The 17,175-nt window shown below is 45.8% G+C and overlaps 2 protein-coding genes across 2 annotated transcripts; one reads left to right on the forward strand and one right to left on the reverse strand.

Annotated features, from left to right (window-relative positions):
• Positions 1-868: 868 nt before the first annotated feature.
• Positions 869-3,794, reverse strand: LOC306979060 (putative endonuclease 4). Its single transcript, XM_079577834.1, has 8 exons — positions 3,666-3,794; positions 2,242-2,405; positions 1,961-2,170; positions 1,670-1,852; positions 1,409-1,540; positions 1,232-1,336; positions 1,034-1,163; positions 869-950 (listed from the first exon to the last, which is right to left on the reverse strand). Exons 2-8 carry the CDS (start codon positions 2,402-2,404, stop codon positions 887-889), a joined length of 987 nt encoding a protein of 328 aa, XP_079433960.1. The 5' UTR covers position 2,405; positions 3,666-3,794; the 3' UTR covers positions 869-886.
• A 40-nt stretch (positions 3,795-3,834) lies between these two features.
• On the forward strand, positions 3,835-15,756 carry tnrc6ba (trinucleotide repeat containing adaptor 6Ba). Its single transcript, XM_079577833.1, has 21 exons — positions 3,835-4,120; positions 5,545-5,634; positions 5,739-5,760; positions 6,429-6,848; positions 6,933-9,689; positions 9,801-9,968; positions 10,060-10,256; positions 10,335-10,403; positions 11,003-11,182; positions 11,474-11,599; positions 11,750-11,929; positions 12,066-12,176; positions 12,252-12,453; positions 12,554-12,718; positions 12,807-12,953; positions 13,035-13,172; positions 13,239-13,331; positions 13,421-13,627; positions 14,191-14,258; positions 14,343-14,482; positions 14,572-15,756. The coding sequence occupies exons 2-21, from the start codon at positions 5,578-5,580 to the stop codon at positions 15,107-15,109; spliced, it is 5,985 nt and encodes a 1,994-aa protein (XP_079433959.1). The 5' UTR covers positions 3,835-4,120; positions 5,545-5,577; the 3' UTR covers positions 15,110-15,756.
• Positions 15,757-17,175: the final 1,419 nt, after the last annotated feature.

Below are 17,175 nucleotides of genomic sequence, written 5' to 3' on the forward strand. Positions count from 1 at the left end.
GCTGACCCCTTGTGGCTACATCTACAAATGAGAGAACTCAACAAGTCACACAAATAATCAGTCCAAGTCAAATTTGACAAAAAGAAAAGTGCAACTTTAATTATTAATTAAATAATTTTCTGTCAAACAACGTGGGTATAAAAAAAAACAGTAGTTATACATTGGTCCACATCATAGCAAAAATAGTATGCTCATTTGTTACTACATTCATTTTCTACATGAACTAGTTCAAAGTTCAGTTTACAAATTTCAAAATGAACTAGTTTGTTCATAGTTCATAATTGTTTATAGTAAATAGTTCGTTCATAGTTCCAAAAATGGACTAGTTCATAGTTTTGTTGTTTTTTGCAGCAAGCTATTATTCAGGCATGAAAACGGGTCAGGGGTGAAATAGCTGAGAAGTATATTTCCCCTCTCAGGGAAATATTTTTATATTCCATATCTTAAAGCAACAATCTGAAGTATTTTGAGATGCATTTTTGCCAACCTTGGGAGAGCTTCAGCCATGAGTCAGAAATATTATGGCCTCCTCACTTAGTGTTATGCAGCTATGTCATGTCAGCCTGTCACTGTTTTATGAGTGCCATCCATCCATCCATTTTCTTCCACTTTATCCGGGGCCGGGTCGCGGGGGCAGCAGTCTCAGCAGAGATGCCCAAACTTCCTGATCCACACACACCTCTTCCAGGTGTTCTCGAGGGACCCCGAGGCGACACCAGGCCAGCTCGGAGACATAGTCCCACCACCGTGTCCTGGGTCTTCCACGAGGCCTTGTCCCACTAGGACATGCCTGGAACACCTCCCGCGGGAGTTTTATGAGTGGATTTTTGAACGCGTTCATAGAACGACAGTTCATGAACGCGTTCAGGTACATCACTGACTACATTTATTTTTTCTGGTTGCAAAGAGAATATAGAAGCTGGATCTGTTCAGCATCTTCAAATCCAGGCCTGTGGAGAAAACAAAAGTATGTTGCCATTTAATGTCTTAGGTCTTAATGTAATAATAAGTATGCATGAGTCTGCTAAAATACCTTCCAGGAGTCTCCAGAATTAAGGGAATGTTGTCCAGTCTAGGTTCATTCACAATGTCTCTGAAAGCAGAGATCCCAATATGACCTTTACCAATATCTTCATGTCGGTCGAGGTTGCAGCCAAGTTTACCTGAACAAAACAACAACAAATATAAAGACAAAATCCAAAACCCATTTTATATACAAAGGCTGCTGTACCTTTGGAGTCATTGAGGTGAATGGCTTTAAGGTATTGGAGTCCCACTTGTTTATCAAACTCATCTAACATGGCCTTCACTCCTTCCTCTGCAGCCAGGTCATAACCTACCAAGACAAGGGACAGCAATTGTAAGCAAGAAATCATACAAGTTTGCAATAAAGATTACAATGTCTCACCTGCTGCGAAGGCGTGGCATGTATCCAGACACACTCCTACCCGACTCTGGTCTCTCACTTTGTCAATGATGGCCTTCAGCTCAGAAAACTTCCCACCCACCGTGCTTCCTTGGCCACTCATATTCTCCAACACTGAAAAGATGTGACTTCATGTCCCCATTCAAAATCAGGCCAAGATTGCGTGACGCTACTCTACACTGATGAATTACAAGACTATCAAGCAACTAAAAGAGCATTTGGGTCCCATTCTCTTCAACTTACCTGTAACCACAGCAGGGGTTTGCATGTGAGCGTGGTTAATGGATGCAGCTATTTTGTCCATGCACTCCTCTGTTGAGATGGTGCCCAGGGAGGAGCCAGGATGGAAGTTATACAGGGTCAATCCCAGGCGGCTGCAGCGGCTCAGCTCATCCACCAGCAGGGCCTGGCTCTTCTCAAATACATCTGTCAACAAATCAATGTCAGATTAGAAAGGGAAGATGATGGAAAAGGGTCATCATAACATGACGATGATGGAGGCACACAGTGAATCGCTATCGAATCAAAACGTACCCTCTTTAGGCGAGCCGCAGTTCATCAAGTAGGACCCATGGGGCAGGATGTGAGCAGGGTCGAATTGTTGCGCCGAACACTGTTCCCGAAACTTGTCTGCAGCCGAACTGTCCAGAGGAGGTCTAGCCCATGACCTCTGCGAACCCAAAAACAGAGCGAAACTACTGCCTCCCATAGCTACGCAGGAGTCCACTGCCTTCCATATCCCGCCTGAAACCACAGAAAGGAGAGTTCAATCAAGACAGTTCCTTTTTGATTTGGTAGTTTTTCAGTAGCTATACCTTGAATGCTAACTTGAGCTCCAATGTATTTTGAATTCCCACTGTGCCTCTGCCTTCTGTCTACTTCCTTCTTGGGCTCCTTTTCCAGGGTGTCGCCTTCTTCCCCGGGTTCTGAAGCTTCCTCCAATTTTCTTTTTGGTGTCGCCCTCTTTTTGGGATCCATGCTGCATTTTGAAACAAGATCATGGTGCATAGAGGTGCACAAAATTACTGTCAAATTGGCATAATTTTATCCCTTTAAACCAGGGGTAGGCAAGTTTGTGTTGAGGCGGGCTGATTTTCATCATCGCCAAAACACACAAGAGCCGAAACTGAACATTGTAGCCTAAAGTAAATAACTTTTTTCTGCAAATGCCAAAGTTTTACATCAGTGGTTCCCAAGTCAGGACCCAACGTCACCCTCGGATGACAGGCCCAAATAAAACCATTTGTCATATATTGTACAGAATACTGTATTTTCCCACACAAGTTTTTATTGAACAAGCAGTAGACATGCCTTTAAAACTGAAATTCCAAGAATCCAGATGGAAAATATGGGAAAAAAAAGATCCCCATAGACTCGTGACCCTCTGAAAACAGTTCCGTGACCCACTTTTGCATCCCGACCCACTAGATGAGAATCACTGTTTTACATTATATACTGTAGGACCAAGTGGGATATCCTGCCAGGGCATTTTTAAAATACTGACACTATTTCTTGCATGTTTAGAGTACTGTAATGTTAATATGTTAATGTTAATAATGTTTCTCAAAATCATCTTGAGGGCCAGATGTTCTGTGCTGGAGGGCCAGATTTGGCCCCTCGGGCCTGACGTTGCCTACCCTTGCTTTAAACTTTCCTTGATTCTGTGAACCTGTTACCACCCGCCTACACAAGTGCTTTACCCAAATCTAAAAGCTTCTTGACAAGAGCTTACAGTTTTTAGGTCAGAGTAACACCTCATTTGAAAGCTAAGGCCGACAAAACTGATGTAAAATGGATCTTTTTCCTTGCGTTGTTGCCGTGTTGCCCTGACTTTTTGACGCCTTTTGTGGTTTTATTTTGTCACCTTTTTTTGCGTTTTCATGCTCCTTTTTCTTCTTGTTTTTGACGCTGTTTTGACGCTTTGTTCAAGAAACATTTAGATTTGAGTAAAGCCAAACTGGAGAAAATGTCTTCGTTCAGGTGGTTAAGAGGTTAAGAACTTACTTGCACGAGTCCGTCCGTCAAAGTTCCACCAAATTGCTCCACTGGTCCAACTTCTATTTATTTATTATTTATTATTTGAAGTGGTCACACAAATCGTTACAGGCTTGGAGGGATATCCTCGCACTATCATGCCTCCCGGGTGTACCAGCAGCAGCAGACCTTTTGCCCCCCCAGTCTGACGCCCCTGCACCGCGTTTATGAAATATTATACGACAGTCCTAAGAACATGGCTCACCTCAGTGCTCACTTCTATCTCTACAGTCGCTCCGCATAACTCGACGGAGCGAAATGAAGGTCACTGAGTGTTTCCTGCCTCCCTCCCCGCGCCAGCAGCCAGTCAGCGGGCTCACGCGCAGCTGCACAGCCGGGCCACTGGAGACACAGCATCATGAGCAGCAAAATGGCCGCCCGTCAAAAAGACTGACTCCACAGCGCTTCGAAATTTCAATTTTTCTGCACATTACGGTTTACACTATTACAACGGTAGTACTTATTTACGAAGCAGAAGCGGAGCGCGCGCCTGTTCTCATCGTCTGCCACTTACTTGACTTTATTTTTCTCTCCGCGCACAGGCTTCGCTGCACTCGTAGCCTCGACGAATGCCTCAAACAGCTAGATATAAATTGCACTGAAGCACTTTAGCCGAGCTAGCAAACGCGCTAGCAGCTCTCTTCATATGTGATTCTAGAGGTGAGTATTTGCACGGCTTTAGCTGAGCCTTTCCTCAGTTGTATGAAATGTTGGCCGTTAATGCACGTTTGTCGCACGTTTGCCGTTAGTGTTAATCGCATTTGTAGATCGCGCTAAACCTCTGACTAGCCTTAGCATTTTTTCTACTGTCAGAAACTTAGCCACCCTTGCTAACGCTGGGTAGCATTAGTTAATTGCGCTACTTTGGCCGAATAACATTTGCGATCTTTTAGGGAATCTGTGTCCACATTATTGTGAACGGTTTGTGTTGATGCGGTGGATTTCAGATGTAGCTTACTTGGGTTGACAGTTGCCTAATCTCTTATTAATGTGCTGTAGCTGCTGGCTCCTCTACGTGCGCTTTATTTTACACAGCGCTGGAACACCACTCCTTAATGTAGCCTACCTATGTCAGAAATCTGTAATGGCACAGATGTTATGGACATGTGTGCACTGATGTTTGCTTTAGCACCGACCTTGTCTGTACATCAAATTTAATTCGGATCGTTGACTTATATTTAAAAAAAAAAAAATGTTCCCCTGTGAAATCTCTGTATGCTATCTGTAGCTTAACGTGACATATGCATAGCTAAAAACAAAATCATGTAAATGTAGCATACAGCTGAGCGATCACGGTTCATACTTAAACCTTTGTAGAGCGAAAGAAACTAAGCTAAAGCGAAACCAGACTAAAGCATTCAAAGGCTTCCACGGAAATGGCCGATGTGACGATAAAGTTGAATCGTAAACAGACGATCTCACGAGATCCTCATATTTTGATTCCGTTTTTTTCTGTTTAATGGGGCTCTATAGTCAAATACAGATTTTCCCCACACTCTCCTCTCCGATTTTCAGTCTCTCCATGTTCCAAGTGAATGGCCCACTGATTTAACCAATCACTGTGCAAGTGTGATCTTCCAGAAGCAGCATGCCTCAGTTGGCACTAGGCTAATAATGATCTGTGATATGGGTATATGAATTGTGATCTAAGCGCTTATTTCTTTTACTAGATATTTCCCACTCCTAAACGGAATCATATATTTTATTTTTCAGTTATTTCAATTTATTTTTTATCCTTTTTTAATTAATTCTCCTTACACCATGTGAAACTATTTACAGTGTATACACATGTACAAGGAGACGCCGCAAAGCATTAGGGGAAAAACAAACAAAATAAATAAATTAGTAGGAAGGGTTATGATATGCAAAAACACCAAACTAATCTTTAGTCTTGTCTAGTGATTTACATTTTTAAGTGTAACTACTGTTTTTAATGTTGTGGTCTACATATTCTGTCTATTCATCCATCAGGCGTGTGGTTCATTGCCTCTGTCATGCAGGGTTGAAGACTAATCATCGCTCCTGGATTGTTGTTTTCTGCAAATAATCTATGTGTTGTTTTTTTCTCCCTCTATAACCCTCAGAAAGAAGGTATATCGGGACTGGAGTAGTAGTTCATGGAAGACAAGAAACGGAAAAAAGACGACAAAAGGAAAAGGGAAGCCTCTCAGAAGGTGACTTCAAACAATCTGATCTTTGCTTCACTTGTTATCTGAAATATTTGTTAATAAGTTGTGGGCTTAAATCTAACTGCTCTACAATTATATTTTGTTTTCAGGTTACAGAACAAAAAAACAAAGGTGAGAAATTTGTTTGAAATAGTTTTTTTCTTTTTTTTCTTAACAAGTTTAAGAACTTAAGTTTAAGTGCTGTTTTGTAGTTAGTGCTGCACTTTTAGGCCTATCACAATAACAGAATTTGAAGTAGCAGAAAATGCGATAAAGCATATTACAGAAGTTCCAACAAAGATTGATATCAACGTAGATACAACAATGAAAGTTAAAACATTGCAACTGGACATTTTCATGCCGTTTCGAGAATCATCCAATTCTCTTCTTGAAAGGGCCAATGATGTAAAGTCCCATCAAGATTGGGTGTGGTGACATACTCCAAGTGCACAGGTGTTCTAGATTGCACAGTCACCAGGCAGGACTTGCCAAACTCTGATTATATTTCAATATCATGGAAGACCTTTTAAAATGACAGTAAAGTATTGTTTTCAATGTACTACATCTTAAATTATCCCACTATAAACATTAAATACAATGTAATGCAACCTACTTAGGGTAAAAAATAAAGTATTATTATATTAGGGAAAATATGACAAAGAAATGCAAATAAAAGTACAGACGATGAATATTGAGCCCAAAATGTATTGTTTACCTGTCATTGAGTCGAAATAGCAATTATTGTGACAGCCTTATGCACTGTAATGTAATGTAACCTTAACTGTTTATTTGTCATCCAGTGCCAGACCTGACCAAGCCGACATCTGCTCAGTCTCCTGCCACTCAGAGCAGCTCTGCCTCACCCAGCCCTGGACCCACCCCCTCTGCTTCACCTGCACCAGGCACCTCAGGCTCTGGTAGTGCTGCCGCCCCCTCACAGGGTGGCAACAATGCCAAACGCCTGCTGGTGGCCAACGGACAACCCACCTCTATTTCTGCCTCCACCACTGGCCCTAGTGCCACAGGCACATCAAGTAGCGGAGGTGGTGGTGCCCAAACGCCTCAGCAGCAGCCACGCTACATGCCGAGAGAAGTGCCGCCACGATTCCGCTGCCAGCAGGACCATAAAGTGCTACTGAAGAGGGGTCAGCCACCACTGTCCTCTATGCTGCTGGGAGGTGGTGGAGGGGATAGCCCCAATGCAAACTTGGTTGTTTCAGGTACTTGTTCTGCAGTAATAGACAAGCAACTTTTAATTTCTAATTTTTTTCTATTTTTGTAATGACCTTGATCTCTATGTCTAGATTCTGGTGCAGCTGCCTCCTCGTTGGCTCTCACCTCATCATCAGTTGCTGCTTCTACTACTACTTCTTCTAATTATGCAAATTCCATGTGGGGGGTGAGCTCAGGCAGCCAGGCCTCCTCTCAGGGCAGGGAGAAGGTCATTGTTGATGGGAACGATCTGGAGGAGTGGCCTAGCATCGCAGGCAGTGAAGGAGGCAGTAGCGCCGGCAGCAACAACGGGATGCCTGTGAACAGCACTAGTGCCTCTGGCAATCAGCCCTCACCCACTTCCTCTCTGTCTTTGCCCAATGAATGTATGCAGTCGTCCAGCGGTGTGGCGTGGGGGACGGCTGCCTCCCAGGGTCATCTCGGAGGAGGGAGTGAAGTTGCTGTGTCTGGGCCCTCCTCTATTTCCAAAGTTTCCACTTTGCCAGGGAGCCACAATGCCAGTGGCCTCATCGAGGGCAACAGTGGGATTCCAGGTGCCAATTTAAATCCAAATGCCAACCCTTCAGCCTGGCCTGCCCTGGTGCAGCAGGACGGGTCTGCTGCTTCAGAAGGAGGCCCGTCTTCCTTCCATCACCAGGGTCCTGGGGGGTCCTTGTCTGCCAACAACTCCGCTTCCTTGGGGCTTGGAGCCGGGGCCCTTGGGATGCTGGGGGGTCAGTCACCTTTATCTGTGAATCAATCAAGTACCCATCAGCACCAACTTCACCAAATGCAATCTAGAGACGGAAAGTGGGACAGTGAATCAGTGGGACCAAATACAGCAGGGGGTGAAGGAAATGGAGGAGTCATGGACCGCAGTGGGGCAGGTGGAGACCACAGCCTTGTTTCTTCTTGGAGAGGCCAGCCTTCGCTTCCTGCATCAAACTCCAAAACGGGTGCCTCAAAGACTGATGGCTGGGACACTGGTGGTGGCACAGGTGCGTTCATAGCTGCTGATGGAGATAATGGAACTTCTGGTTGGGGGTACTCGGGCTCCACAAGCGGGATTAATGCCTGGGGGAATGTTGGGGGGAATACAAGTCAAACCTCTGGGGTATCTCAGGGAGGGTGGGGGTCAGATAGAGGAGCATCCAGCTGCGATTGGGGAGGTGGATCTAATGCAGATGGAGATGTGAAGGGTAGAGCTAGCAGTAGTAATAGCAGCAGCAGTGGAGTCAGTACAACTGGCAACCCAGCAGCCTCTGCCTCCTCATCTCTGTCTACAACTATGACTAGAGCTTGGGACAATCAGAAGGGAGAGGGCGAATCAGGGGAATGGGTGGGGGGTGCGGGACAGGAAGAACAGGGGGGATCTTCATCCAGTGGTGGAAACTCGAGAACTGGGAGTGGCCCAAACAGAGACAGTCGTCCTCGCCGCCCGGCACCAAATGCTGAAGCTGCCTTACAGAACCTTCTCAGTCGTTCAGATTTAGACCCCAGGGTCTTATCAAACACTGGCTGGGGACAAACACAAATCCGACAAAACACAACCTGGGATCTTGAAGATCATGGACAAAATAAGCTTGGATCAAAGCCCCCATCTTCTGGTGGAGGGTCTTCTCAGTTTCCTGGACCAAGGTCGGCTGTCAGTGAATCTATGGTTTCATCTGCTGGTTCCTCTGGAGAGGGCTGGGAGAGCAGCAGCAACAGTAGCAGTAGTGGAGCCTCTGTCTCTGGAAGAGGCCCACCAACATCTGGCCCGAACATGAGAAATCTCAACATGTCACAATCCGGGCCAGTATGTACATCAGGGTCTGGTATGGGCTCTGGGCTTATGCCAGGACAAAGCCAGCAGGGAAAGGCAACAGGCTGGGGTGGAGCAGGGACAGCAGATAGCCAGGAAGCCAAAGGTTGGGGAAATGAAGAGTGGAGAGATGCCAGACCAGGGAATAGAGGGGGGTGGGGTGACCTTGGTCCACAAGGCAATCGTTCGGGTGGTGGCTGGGGAGAAGGTCCAGAGGGAAAAGGGACCGGTGGATGGAAAGAATTGGGAGGGGATGCACGAGGAAGTGGGTGGGGATCTGGGCAAAAGCAGGGGTCAGGTAGGGACTGGGGTGAGCAAGCACCCAAATCAAATAATGGAGGTGGATGGGAGGACGAGAGGAAAAATGGACCAGGAAACTCAGGTGGGGATTCAGGTGCGGGTGGCTGGGGAAGCTGGGATGAAAATGGCCCAAGAAGAACTTGGGGAGCAGGAGGTACTGGGGGTGGGGGCGGGGGCAGTACAGGAGGTGGGATGGGGGTCATTGGTCCCAAATCTCAAGGTTGGGGTGGAGGAAACAAAATGCATCAGATGCCAAACAGCCAGTCGGGCCCAATCACAAGTCCGCAGGCACAACCGCAACAGCAACAATCACAGCCCCGCAATCAGCTCCCACAGCAAGCGTTGGACCAAGGGGCTATGCAGGGAGCCATGGGCCGCAAACCCATGCCTCAAGCCCAGAATCAGAACCAAAGCTCGGGCTGGACTTCAGGTCCCATTCCTACTGGTCCTGGAGGAAGTGGTCCTGAGCCCAGCGGTTGGGACGAACCGTCACCGCAGTCCATCAGCAGGAAGAATGACATTGATGATGGGACGTCAGCTTGGGGAGACCCAACACATTACAACTATAAGCCGGTCAACCTGTGGGATAAAAACAATCCTCCAAATGGCCCTCAGTCTCAAAGTCAAGATCAGACTCCTCATCAGCCGCAAGGACCAACAGTTCAGCCGCAGCCAACGAGACAGCCTTCAGGGCTGGGAGACAATTTCAGCACTTCCCAAGGGCCTGGAAAAGCACCTGCTTTAGGTTAGTACTTCTGTATGCCTTTATATGTATCAGTTTAAGGGCTTTCTGCGAGGTTTACAAAAAGACAAATAGAATATTCACAGTTGTTATGCTTTGTTGTATATTGTACAGCAGCTCCTTCAGGTTGGGGAGGTACTTCTCCTCCCAGTCCACCAGTTGACAATGGCACTGCAGCTTGGGGAAAGCCTACTGATGCGCCTACTGGTTGGGGGGAACCAGATGATGTTGGAGGGAAGTCAACAGGATGGGGGAGTTCCTCCCCTAACCCTATTAAATCTGGTAAACAAAAGCACATTAGAATGAACACTGATTATATACGGTCGTTGTACGGTGCGTTTTTAAAGGCATGTTCATGTCTTTAAACTGACAGGGTCAAAGTCTATGCAAGAAGGCTGGGGGGACAAAGAGGCCTCTGTGGCTGCCTCGCGTCACTCGAGCTGGGAGGAGGAGGAGGAGGGAGGCGGCATGTGGAACAGCACAGGCTCCCAAGGGAGTGGCTCCTCTTGGGGTCAAGGAAGTAATGGTGGCTGGGGACCAAGCCACGCCGGGAAGAAGCCCAGTAACAAGGTAAAACACTTGTTTGTAGTAACGAAAGATTGACTGTTTGTTATGCGTTTAGTTCAAATGTGATGTACATTTGTTTAGGGACCATTAAAGTCTGGTGATGCGTGGATGGGCCCTCTTAATCGACAGTTTTCAAACATGGGACTTCTGGTAAGAAAGACACATGCTCAGTTATACGTATACAGATGCTCATCATAGAATTAGAATATCATGAAAAAGTGCATTTACTTCTGTTATTCAACTTAATATGTGAAACTAATATATGATATAGACTCATTACATGCAAAGTGACATGCAAAGCCTTTATTTGTTATAATTTTGCTGATTATGGCTTACAGTCCATTTTTAAAATATTCCAATTTTCTGAGATTTTTATTTTGGGGTTTTTACAAGCTGTGAGCCATAATAAACAAATAAAAGCTACATATCTCACTTTGCATATGAGTCTATATCCTATATTAGTTTGACAGTTTAAGTTGAATAACAGAAGTAAAATATAATATATATATAATATATAATAAACGATGATGATGATGATGATGATTGTAAAAAGGGGAAGGAAACATAACTTTTACTTCTACCTACTCCTTCCTTCGGATTATAATGTTTTATTTTGTTTGTTATGGTATGTATCCACATAAGGAACAAATTCGAAATAAAGACTACTACTACTTTTTCATGATATTCTAATTATATGACAAGCACTTGTGAAAAATGTCATGGACTAATTTGCTGCTTCTGCTGGACAGAATGATGACCCAGGTTCAGCTATGGACTCACTGCAGGACAAAAAGTTGGACGCTGAGAAAAGATGCATGAGTATGAATGATTACAATGGAGACATGAGGAAAGTGGCAAGAGGAAGTGTTGGAATGGGTTACCGACAATCTGCCAAGGACGCTGGAGATGCTGGCCCATACTATGATAAGGTAAAATATACAGCCTCAGTGTTTAATGTTCTTCATTCTTCTGTATTCTCCCTGTAGTTGCACTTCCTACCCAATCATGGGTGCCTTTGGAACGAGGTTCCCTGTTCTGTTTATTTTACACCAACTTTCCACAAACCCCTTTTCCTCTGAGTCTGACCTGTCCTCTTTTGTATGCAGATTATTTTTTCTATATTGCCAGTTGACTTGTGTGGAATTGCTTCTATTCAACATTTCAGACGCTGTTCAATCACTAGGGGAATGAATGCACATGTTTTTATGTCCATTTATCAGGGTAACCATGGCATATTTGGCAACGTTGGTGGGATGCCCCAGTCAAGACATCAACCTAGTGTCCCCCCTATGAACCAGTCCCCAGGGATCCGAGCACAAGTGCCTCATCAGTTCCTGTCACCTCAGGTACTTATAGTACACCGTTATAAACATGGAAGCTAATATTAACAAACCAGTGTTTGTGGAAGAATGGCACAAGCTGGTGCTGTTTCTAGTCTATACGGCACCCAAGCGTTTCTGTGGTAACAGGTGTGCGTGCTGTTGCATGTCTCTCAGGTGCCAGGCTCCGTGCTGAAGCAGATGCCCCCTCCCAGCGGGAGCGTGGGGGGTGTTGGCGGTGTTGGTGGTGTGGGAGGAGTGGCAGGAGTGGGGGGAGGTGTGTTCCCTCCTCAACTGTCCCCGCAGCATATTGCCATGCTCAGCAGCATCTACCCCCCTCACATCCAGTTTCAGTTGGTGAGCATTAGCACTCAATTTCTGTCCATACAACACTTCTCAGCTGTTCTCAAACCCCTGCACCAACCGAGCTACATGCGCACAGCAGAAGCAGCATTTCCTCATCTTTCTGTTTTGTTCTGTCTTGTCTGTTCAGGCCTGTCAGCTCCTCCTCCAGCAGCCACAGCAGCAACAACAGCAACAGCAGCTCCTGCAGAACCAGAGGAAGTTCGCACCCAATGTGCGACAGCAAGCAGATCCTCAGCAGGTAGAGACACGTTCTCACTCACGCTTTCCACTCGGGCCACATTTACTTACTGCTAACACTTCTCTGTGCATTTAGCTGGCTAGGATCATGGCAGTGCTCCAGCAGCAGAGGCAGCCGCAGCAGCAGGTGGGACTGGGAGGAAACTCCAAACTGTCCCCTTCGCATCACACTGCAGGTGGAGTGGGCCCCAAAATCCCTGGGGTCGATCCCCTGTCCCACTCAGGACTATCTGCATCTATGGCTGACCTACCACAGAAACCATTTGGGCCCTATTCTGGTCAGTGCATGTTTGCCCTGACAAATATATGAAAATTACTCCTCAGTAATTCATACTTATGCATTAAAAAATCTAACTGTTGTCGTATCGATTGTTATAGGTTTTGGATCTGGGAACCTCTCCGGTCTGGACTTGGGCAGCTCTGTTGTGGGGGGGCCCGGGCCCATGAAGGACTTTGGGGGTCAGCAGTCCCGGTTCAAATGGATGATGGAAGGCCATTCACCACCCGACTCTTCTCCTGTTGACAACGCATTCCACAAAAATGGTGAGAAGAGCACTTTCGCTTCCAGTCTTATAGAAATCGTCAAGGTGGAAACTGATTCATGGTTCCATCTGATATGATGTGATTTCAGGTCCCGTCACCCCTATGAAGATGCCCGGAGGCTCGCCCTACTCCCCATACGACATGATGGTTGGAGACGGGCTCGGTGATAACTGGCATCGCACACCGGGGAACAAAATGGGGGTCAAGGCTCCAACTGCACCCAGCTGGCCCCCAGGTCTGAAGTGGTTCTGTAGTGTAAACTCTGACTGAAATATCAGGGTGCGAAGGTGTTTTAAAGGTGTGTCTCTTTCAACAGAGTTCCAGCCTGGCGTACCCTGGAAGGGGATTGACCGCGTTGACCCTGACACTGACCCCTACATAACCCCAGCGATGATGGGAAACGCGGTGTCTCCCGGCCTCAACGACAGCGAGCACCAGTTACTAGACAACACTGGTGAGCGTTTGCTTGTTGTTAGTGTTGGAATTAGAGTACAGTTTGTAATTGTTTGCACCTTTGCAGATTCCACTCCTCCCCTCAACACCTTGCTGCCTTCACCTGGTGCCTGGCCTTACAGTGCCTCAGACAGCCCCCTCTCCAACGCACACAACTCAGGTAGCCCCCTCAGTCTTTCTCCGAGAGTCTGTTGGTGTGAGGCCGCGCTTGCAAGTGATTCTGTTTCTCCTTTTTTGTAATTTTTTTAGCAAAGTACACTGACTTCAAGACCAGCTGGCCTCCAGAGCCCATCGGACACAAATCATGGAAAGCTAACCGCGGCGGCGGCGGCCAGAGCCAACTGTCCCGCCCACCACCGGGGTTGATCAGTCAGAAGCAGTCCTCTCCTACCCCCTGGTCAGGCGGAGCCCCTCGATTGGCTGGCAGGGGCTGGAGCAGTGGGACAGGCACAACTGGTAATGCTCTAAACACGTCAATTGACACGGCATTGTTTTTGATTGTTGATAGATTGAGATTTTCAATGCAGACAGGATTTTAATTTGTCTTTTAATTTGCTGAAAATGTGTGTTAGCTTTTAAATTTGAAGCGTGTGAGTTTCAACCAGTTTCACGGAAACGTAAAATGATAAAAATATATTGTGTGTCGAAATTATTACGATGAGGCCAGCGTTGGTCCGCCTGGCATGTAGTGCTTGGGAAATGGCTCATGTTCGTCGTGGTGAACATGTGCAACTCCTCATCATGTTTTACTTCTTAATTCAACTTCATCCTTTCAGAATTTCAAAGAAATGCACTTCATTAAAAGTAAATTGGGCTAAACTTGGCTTCTCTATAAAGTAGCTATAGAATGATCATAATCAGGTTTTTTAATTCCGAATTTGAATGAATGTACATAAAGTATATATTCTTGAGCTGCGTGGGGTGTTAAATTTTATTATTCAGCGCCTTAAAAATGTCTGTTACAAAGTGCAAAGGAAAAATCAATAGATCATTATTTATTTTGTTTGTACTTGTCACAGGCACAGCCTGGAGCGATGGAACTCCGCGGGAAAGCTGTTGGTTGGTGCTGAGCAATCTCACCCCACAGGTACAAACAACACTGTTAACATAGCAACAATGATCATACCAAAGAACCTGCAAAACTCCAATTACCATCTTTACTCATTCTCAGATTGATGGATCTACCCTCCGGACCATCTGCATGCAGCATGGCCCTCTGTTGACCTTTCACCTTGGCCTCACCCAGGGAACCGCCCTAATACGCTACTGCTCTAAACAGGAAGCTGCCAAAGCCCAGAGTGCACTTCACATGTAAGATAATCTTGACTTATGCCCTGATATATTTAGTTTAGTTTTTGTTTTTGAGAGCATGTGTGGCTGACTCATTGTTCTGTGTTCAGGTGTGTTTTAGGAAACACGACCATCTTGGCAGAGTTTGTGAGCGAGGAGGATGTTGCTCGCTACATTGCACATTCCCAGGCAGGAGGAGCCAATAGTGGAGGAAGTGCGGCTGGTTCTGGAGGGTCTGGGGCTGCTGCGGCCGCTGCCAGTGCGGTGGGTGCTAACAGTAACGGAGGCAGCTGTGACAGAGGAGCAGTGGGCAGTGGGGGGGCTGTGGGCGTGGAAGGAGCCTCCACTGCTGGAGCTGGGCCCAACACCTCGGGATGGCAGAGTCTGGACAGCACAGGCAGCTCATCAGACCAGACCGCCACCCATGGGCCTGGGCTGGGGATCTTTGCTCAGTGGAGCAGCAATGGGGCTGGAGGCGTGGAGGCAGGCAGGCAGGGTCTGTGGGGGGGTATGGGAGGCATGAGTGGAGCAGGTTACCACAGCAGCAGCCTCTGGGGCTCTCCTGCAATGGAGGACCGTCATCAGATGGGCAGCCCCGCCTCATTGCTGCCAGTGGACCTGCTGGGTGGAGGAGCTGACTCCATATGAGGGGTTTTACATCTGTGCTCCCTTCTTTCCCCTCAGCTAAAACACATCAGGCTCTGTATTTCTGTACTCAGAGACTATGTAAAAGTAAGCTACACTGGTCACTCAACAAGCAGACCATATTACACAGGTCACATGCAGTACCTATATCTCCATCTTGCATAATCACATGTTTAACCCACTCAACTTTAAATGAAGATGACCGTAAAACTTGAACTGGAGGAGAAGGCGAAACTTGCTCAACTCTTTTTGGACTGGTGAGGAGGACTGTTTGGTTTTATTCCAAATCCCGCTGTATGCATTCAGAGACCCAATCACTCAGGCATGCACTGTAGACAGGCTCAGCCAGAGTCGTACGTCAACAAGGTGACCTGTCGCTGTTCTAAGTGTGCCACCATTTTCTCTTCTTTTTTTTGTATTAGTATTTAATGATTGAGTCAAAAATCCGGTTGCGGACTGAGCCCCCATGGATCTGGGTCGCACTGAGTTCTCGTGCAGAATAAAATCAAAAAATCGCCGACAGCACCACACTACTGAGTCAAACGGATGATCAGCTGTTAAGATTTGAGACACAGAGACTTTTGAGTCGGTACTAACACTTCTGCCTTTTGTGGGTGACCCCGGGTTTAGAAAAAAGAAAATCCCCCTCCCCCCTAAAAAAAAAAAAAAGAGTCGACTTTAGCCAAACTTGCACTAAACGCCTCCCATTTTATCGAGACTGAGCTACAACACAACTCCCACAGCCCTTACCGGACGCCTAAATGTTACAGTGGCCTTGGCTCCTCGGCCGCCCAGCAAACCTCTCAGCAACAGCAGCAGCGTCGTCGCACACCTGCAGCATCGTTCCACACTTATTTGACAAAAGAAATTGTATCTCCTCGATGTACGCCGGTTGTTTAGCTTTTGTTATTTTTTAAAAGAGGAAAAAGAAAAATCGTGTGAAACTTTGTGAAAAATCCAGAGATGTCCTCCCCCGTTTCCCTCCCTCCCCCTCTCGCCCTTCAAAACACTGACCTCGCTATCGTATTATTATTTCTCTCAAATGAATCACGTTATCTATTGTCCGGATGTTTGACTATGATCGCTTATTTACTCGCTGTACCAGGTGCCCTCCCGGCTCCGCCCGCCTGTGTGTGCATGAACGTCGACAAAGACAGTGTGACTGGTTTTGGAGGACAATGTTATGATGAAGATATCAAGAGTGTGTATTATTACTACCATGTTGAATGTCCTTTTTTTTTTTCTTTCTTTCTTTCTTCTTGTCCGCGAGAGATTCATGATAAAAATATTTGCGTGCTCATGTGTGTGCTTGCCTTTTTGGATATCCGCCGCAGTCAGGGAAGTGAATTGAAAATGATAAACAAAAAAAAACTGACAGGTTGTGTTAGAAAAGAGTGGAAAGTGTGCGTGTGAAAACAGTTGAGCGCAAGACTGTCTGGAAATGATTGCGACAGCTTAAAAGTTCAAAAACAACAGCACTATTGCGTATGTCTTTTAAGTTGTTTATTTTTTAGCAGCGTTTTTTTTTTTTTTTTTTTGTCCCTGTATTTGTATTATTTACTGTCAAATGCAATAAGAGAATATTTTGTTTTTAAGACGAAGCAACCAACTGAAGGCATTTCTGTTCAAAATGCCAAATCCTACCATACCAAGCTGAGCTGGAACAGTGTTTTACACACGTTAAAGACATTACCGTTATGTTTTAATGTTTATTTTTTGTTATTATGTATCAATTTAAATTAAGTCTGTCTTTATTATCACTCCTGTGCAGGATGTTTTCATTTATTTCAGATGTTGCAAAAAGGAGAGGAAATTAATTTAATGCAGAAAAAGAACAAGGTAATAAAGGTTGGATTGAAGCCTGGGTGTGCTTTCTGTGAGTCAATATTTGTGTTATCTTTACATTTACTCGTGCTGTGATTACACATGCAACATAACAAAAGAAGTGGCAGAATATGGCTAGACTTGGAACATCGTTTTTTGCAAGGATTCATGTATTTCAAAAATGAATAGCTCATAAATAGCGGTTTAATTTATCAAATATGGTCTAGCTTTTGTTTGCAGAGTTG

Source organism: Gobius niger (assembly GCF_951799975.1).
Source record: "Gobius niger genome assembly, chromosome: 19".
NCBI lineage: Eukaryota > Metazoa > Chordata > Actinopteri > Gobiiformes > Gobiidae > Gobius > Gobius niger.

Excerpts from the sequence above, each read along its gene's own strand:
- LOC306979060 (XM_079577834.1), bottom strand. The coding sequence starts at position 2,404 with ATGGATCCCAAAAAGAGGGCGACACCAAAAAGAAAATTGGAGGAAGCT. Across the intron at positions 1,853-1,960 it reads CTGCGGCTCGCCTAAAGAGG|ATGTATTTGAGAAGAGCCAG; the intron begins GTACGTTTTGAT and ends ATTTGTTGACAG. Across the intron at positions 1,337-1,408 it reads ATGCCACGCCTTCGCAGCAG|GTTATGACCTGGCTGCAGAG; the intron begins GTGAGACATTGT and ends TTGTCTTGGTAG.
- tnrc6ba (XM_079577833.1), top strand. The coding sequence starts at position 5,578 with ATGGAAGACAAGAAACGGAAAAAAGACGACAAAAGGAAAAGGGAAGCC. Across the intron at positions 11,600-11,749 it reads ATCAGTTCCTGTCACCTCAG|GTGCCAGGCTCCGTGCTGAA; the intron begins GTACTTATAGTA and ends CATGTCTCTCAG. Across the intron at positions 14,483-14,571 it reads GCCCAGAGTGCACTTCACAT|GTGTGTTTTAGGAAACACGA; the intron begins GTAAGATAATCT and ends TTCTGTGTTCAG.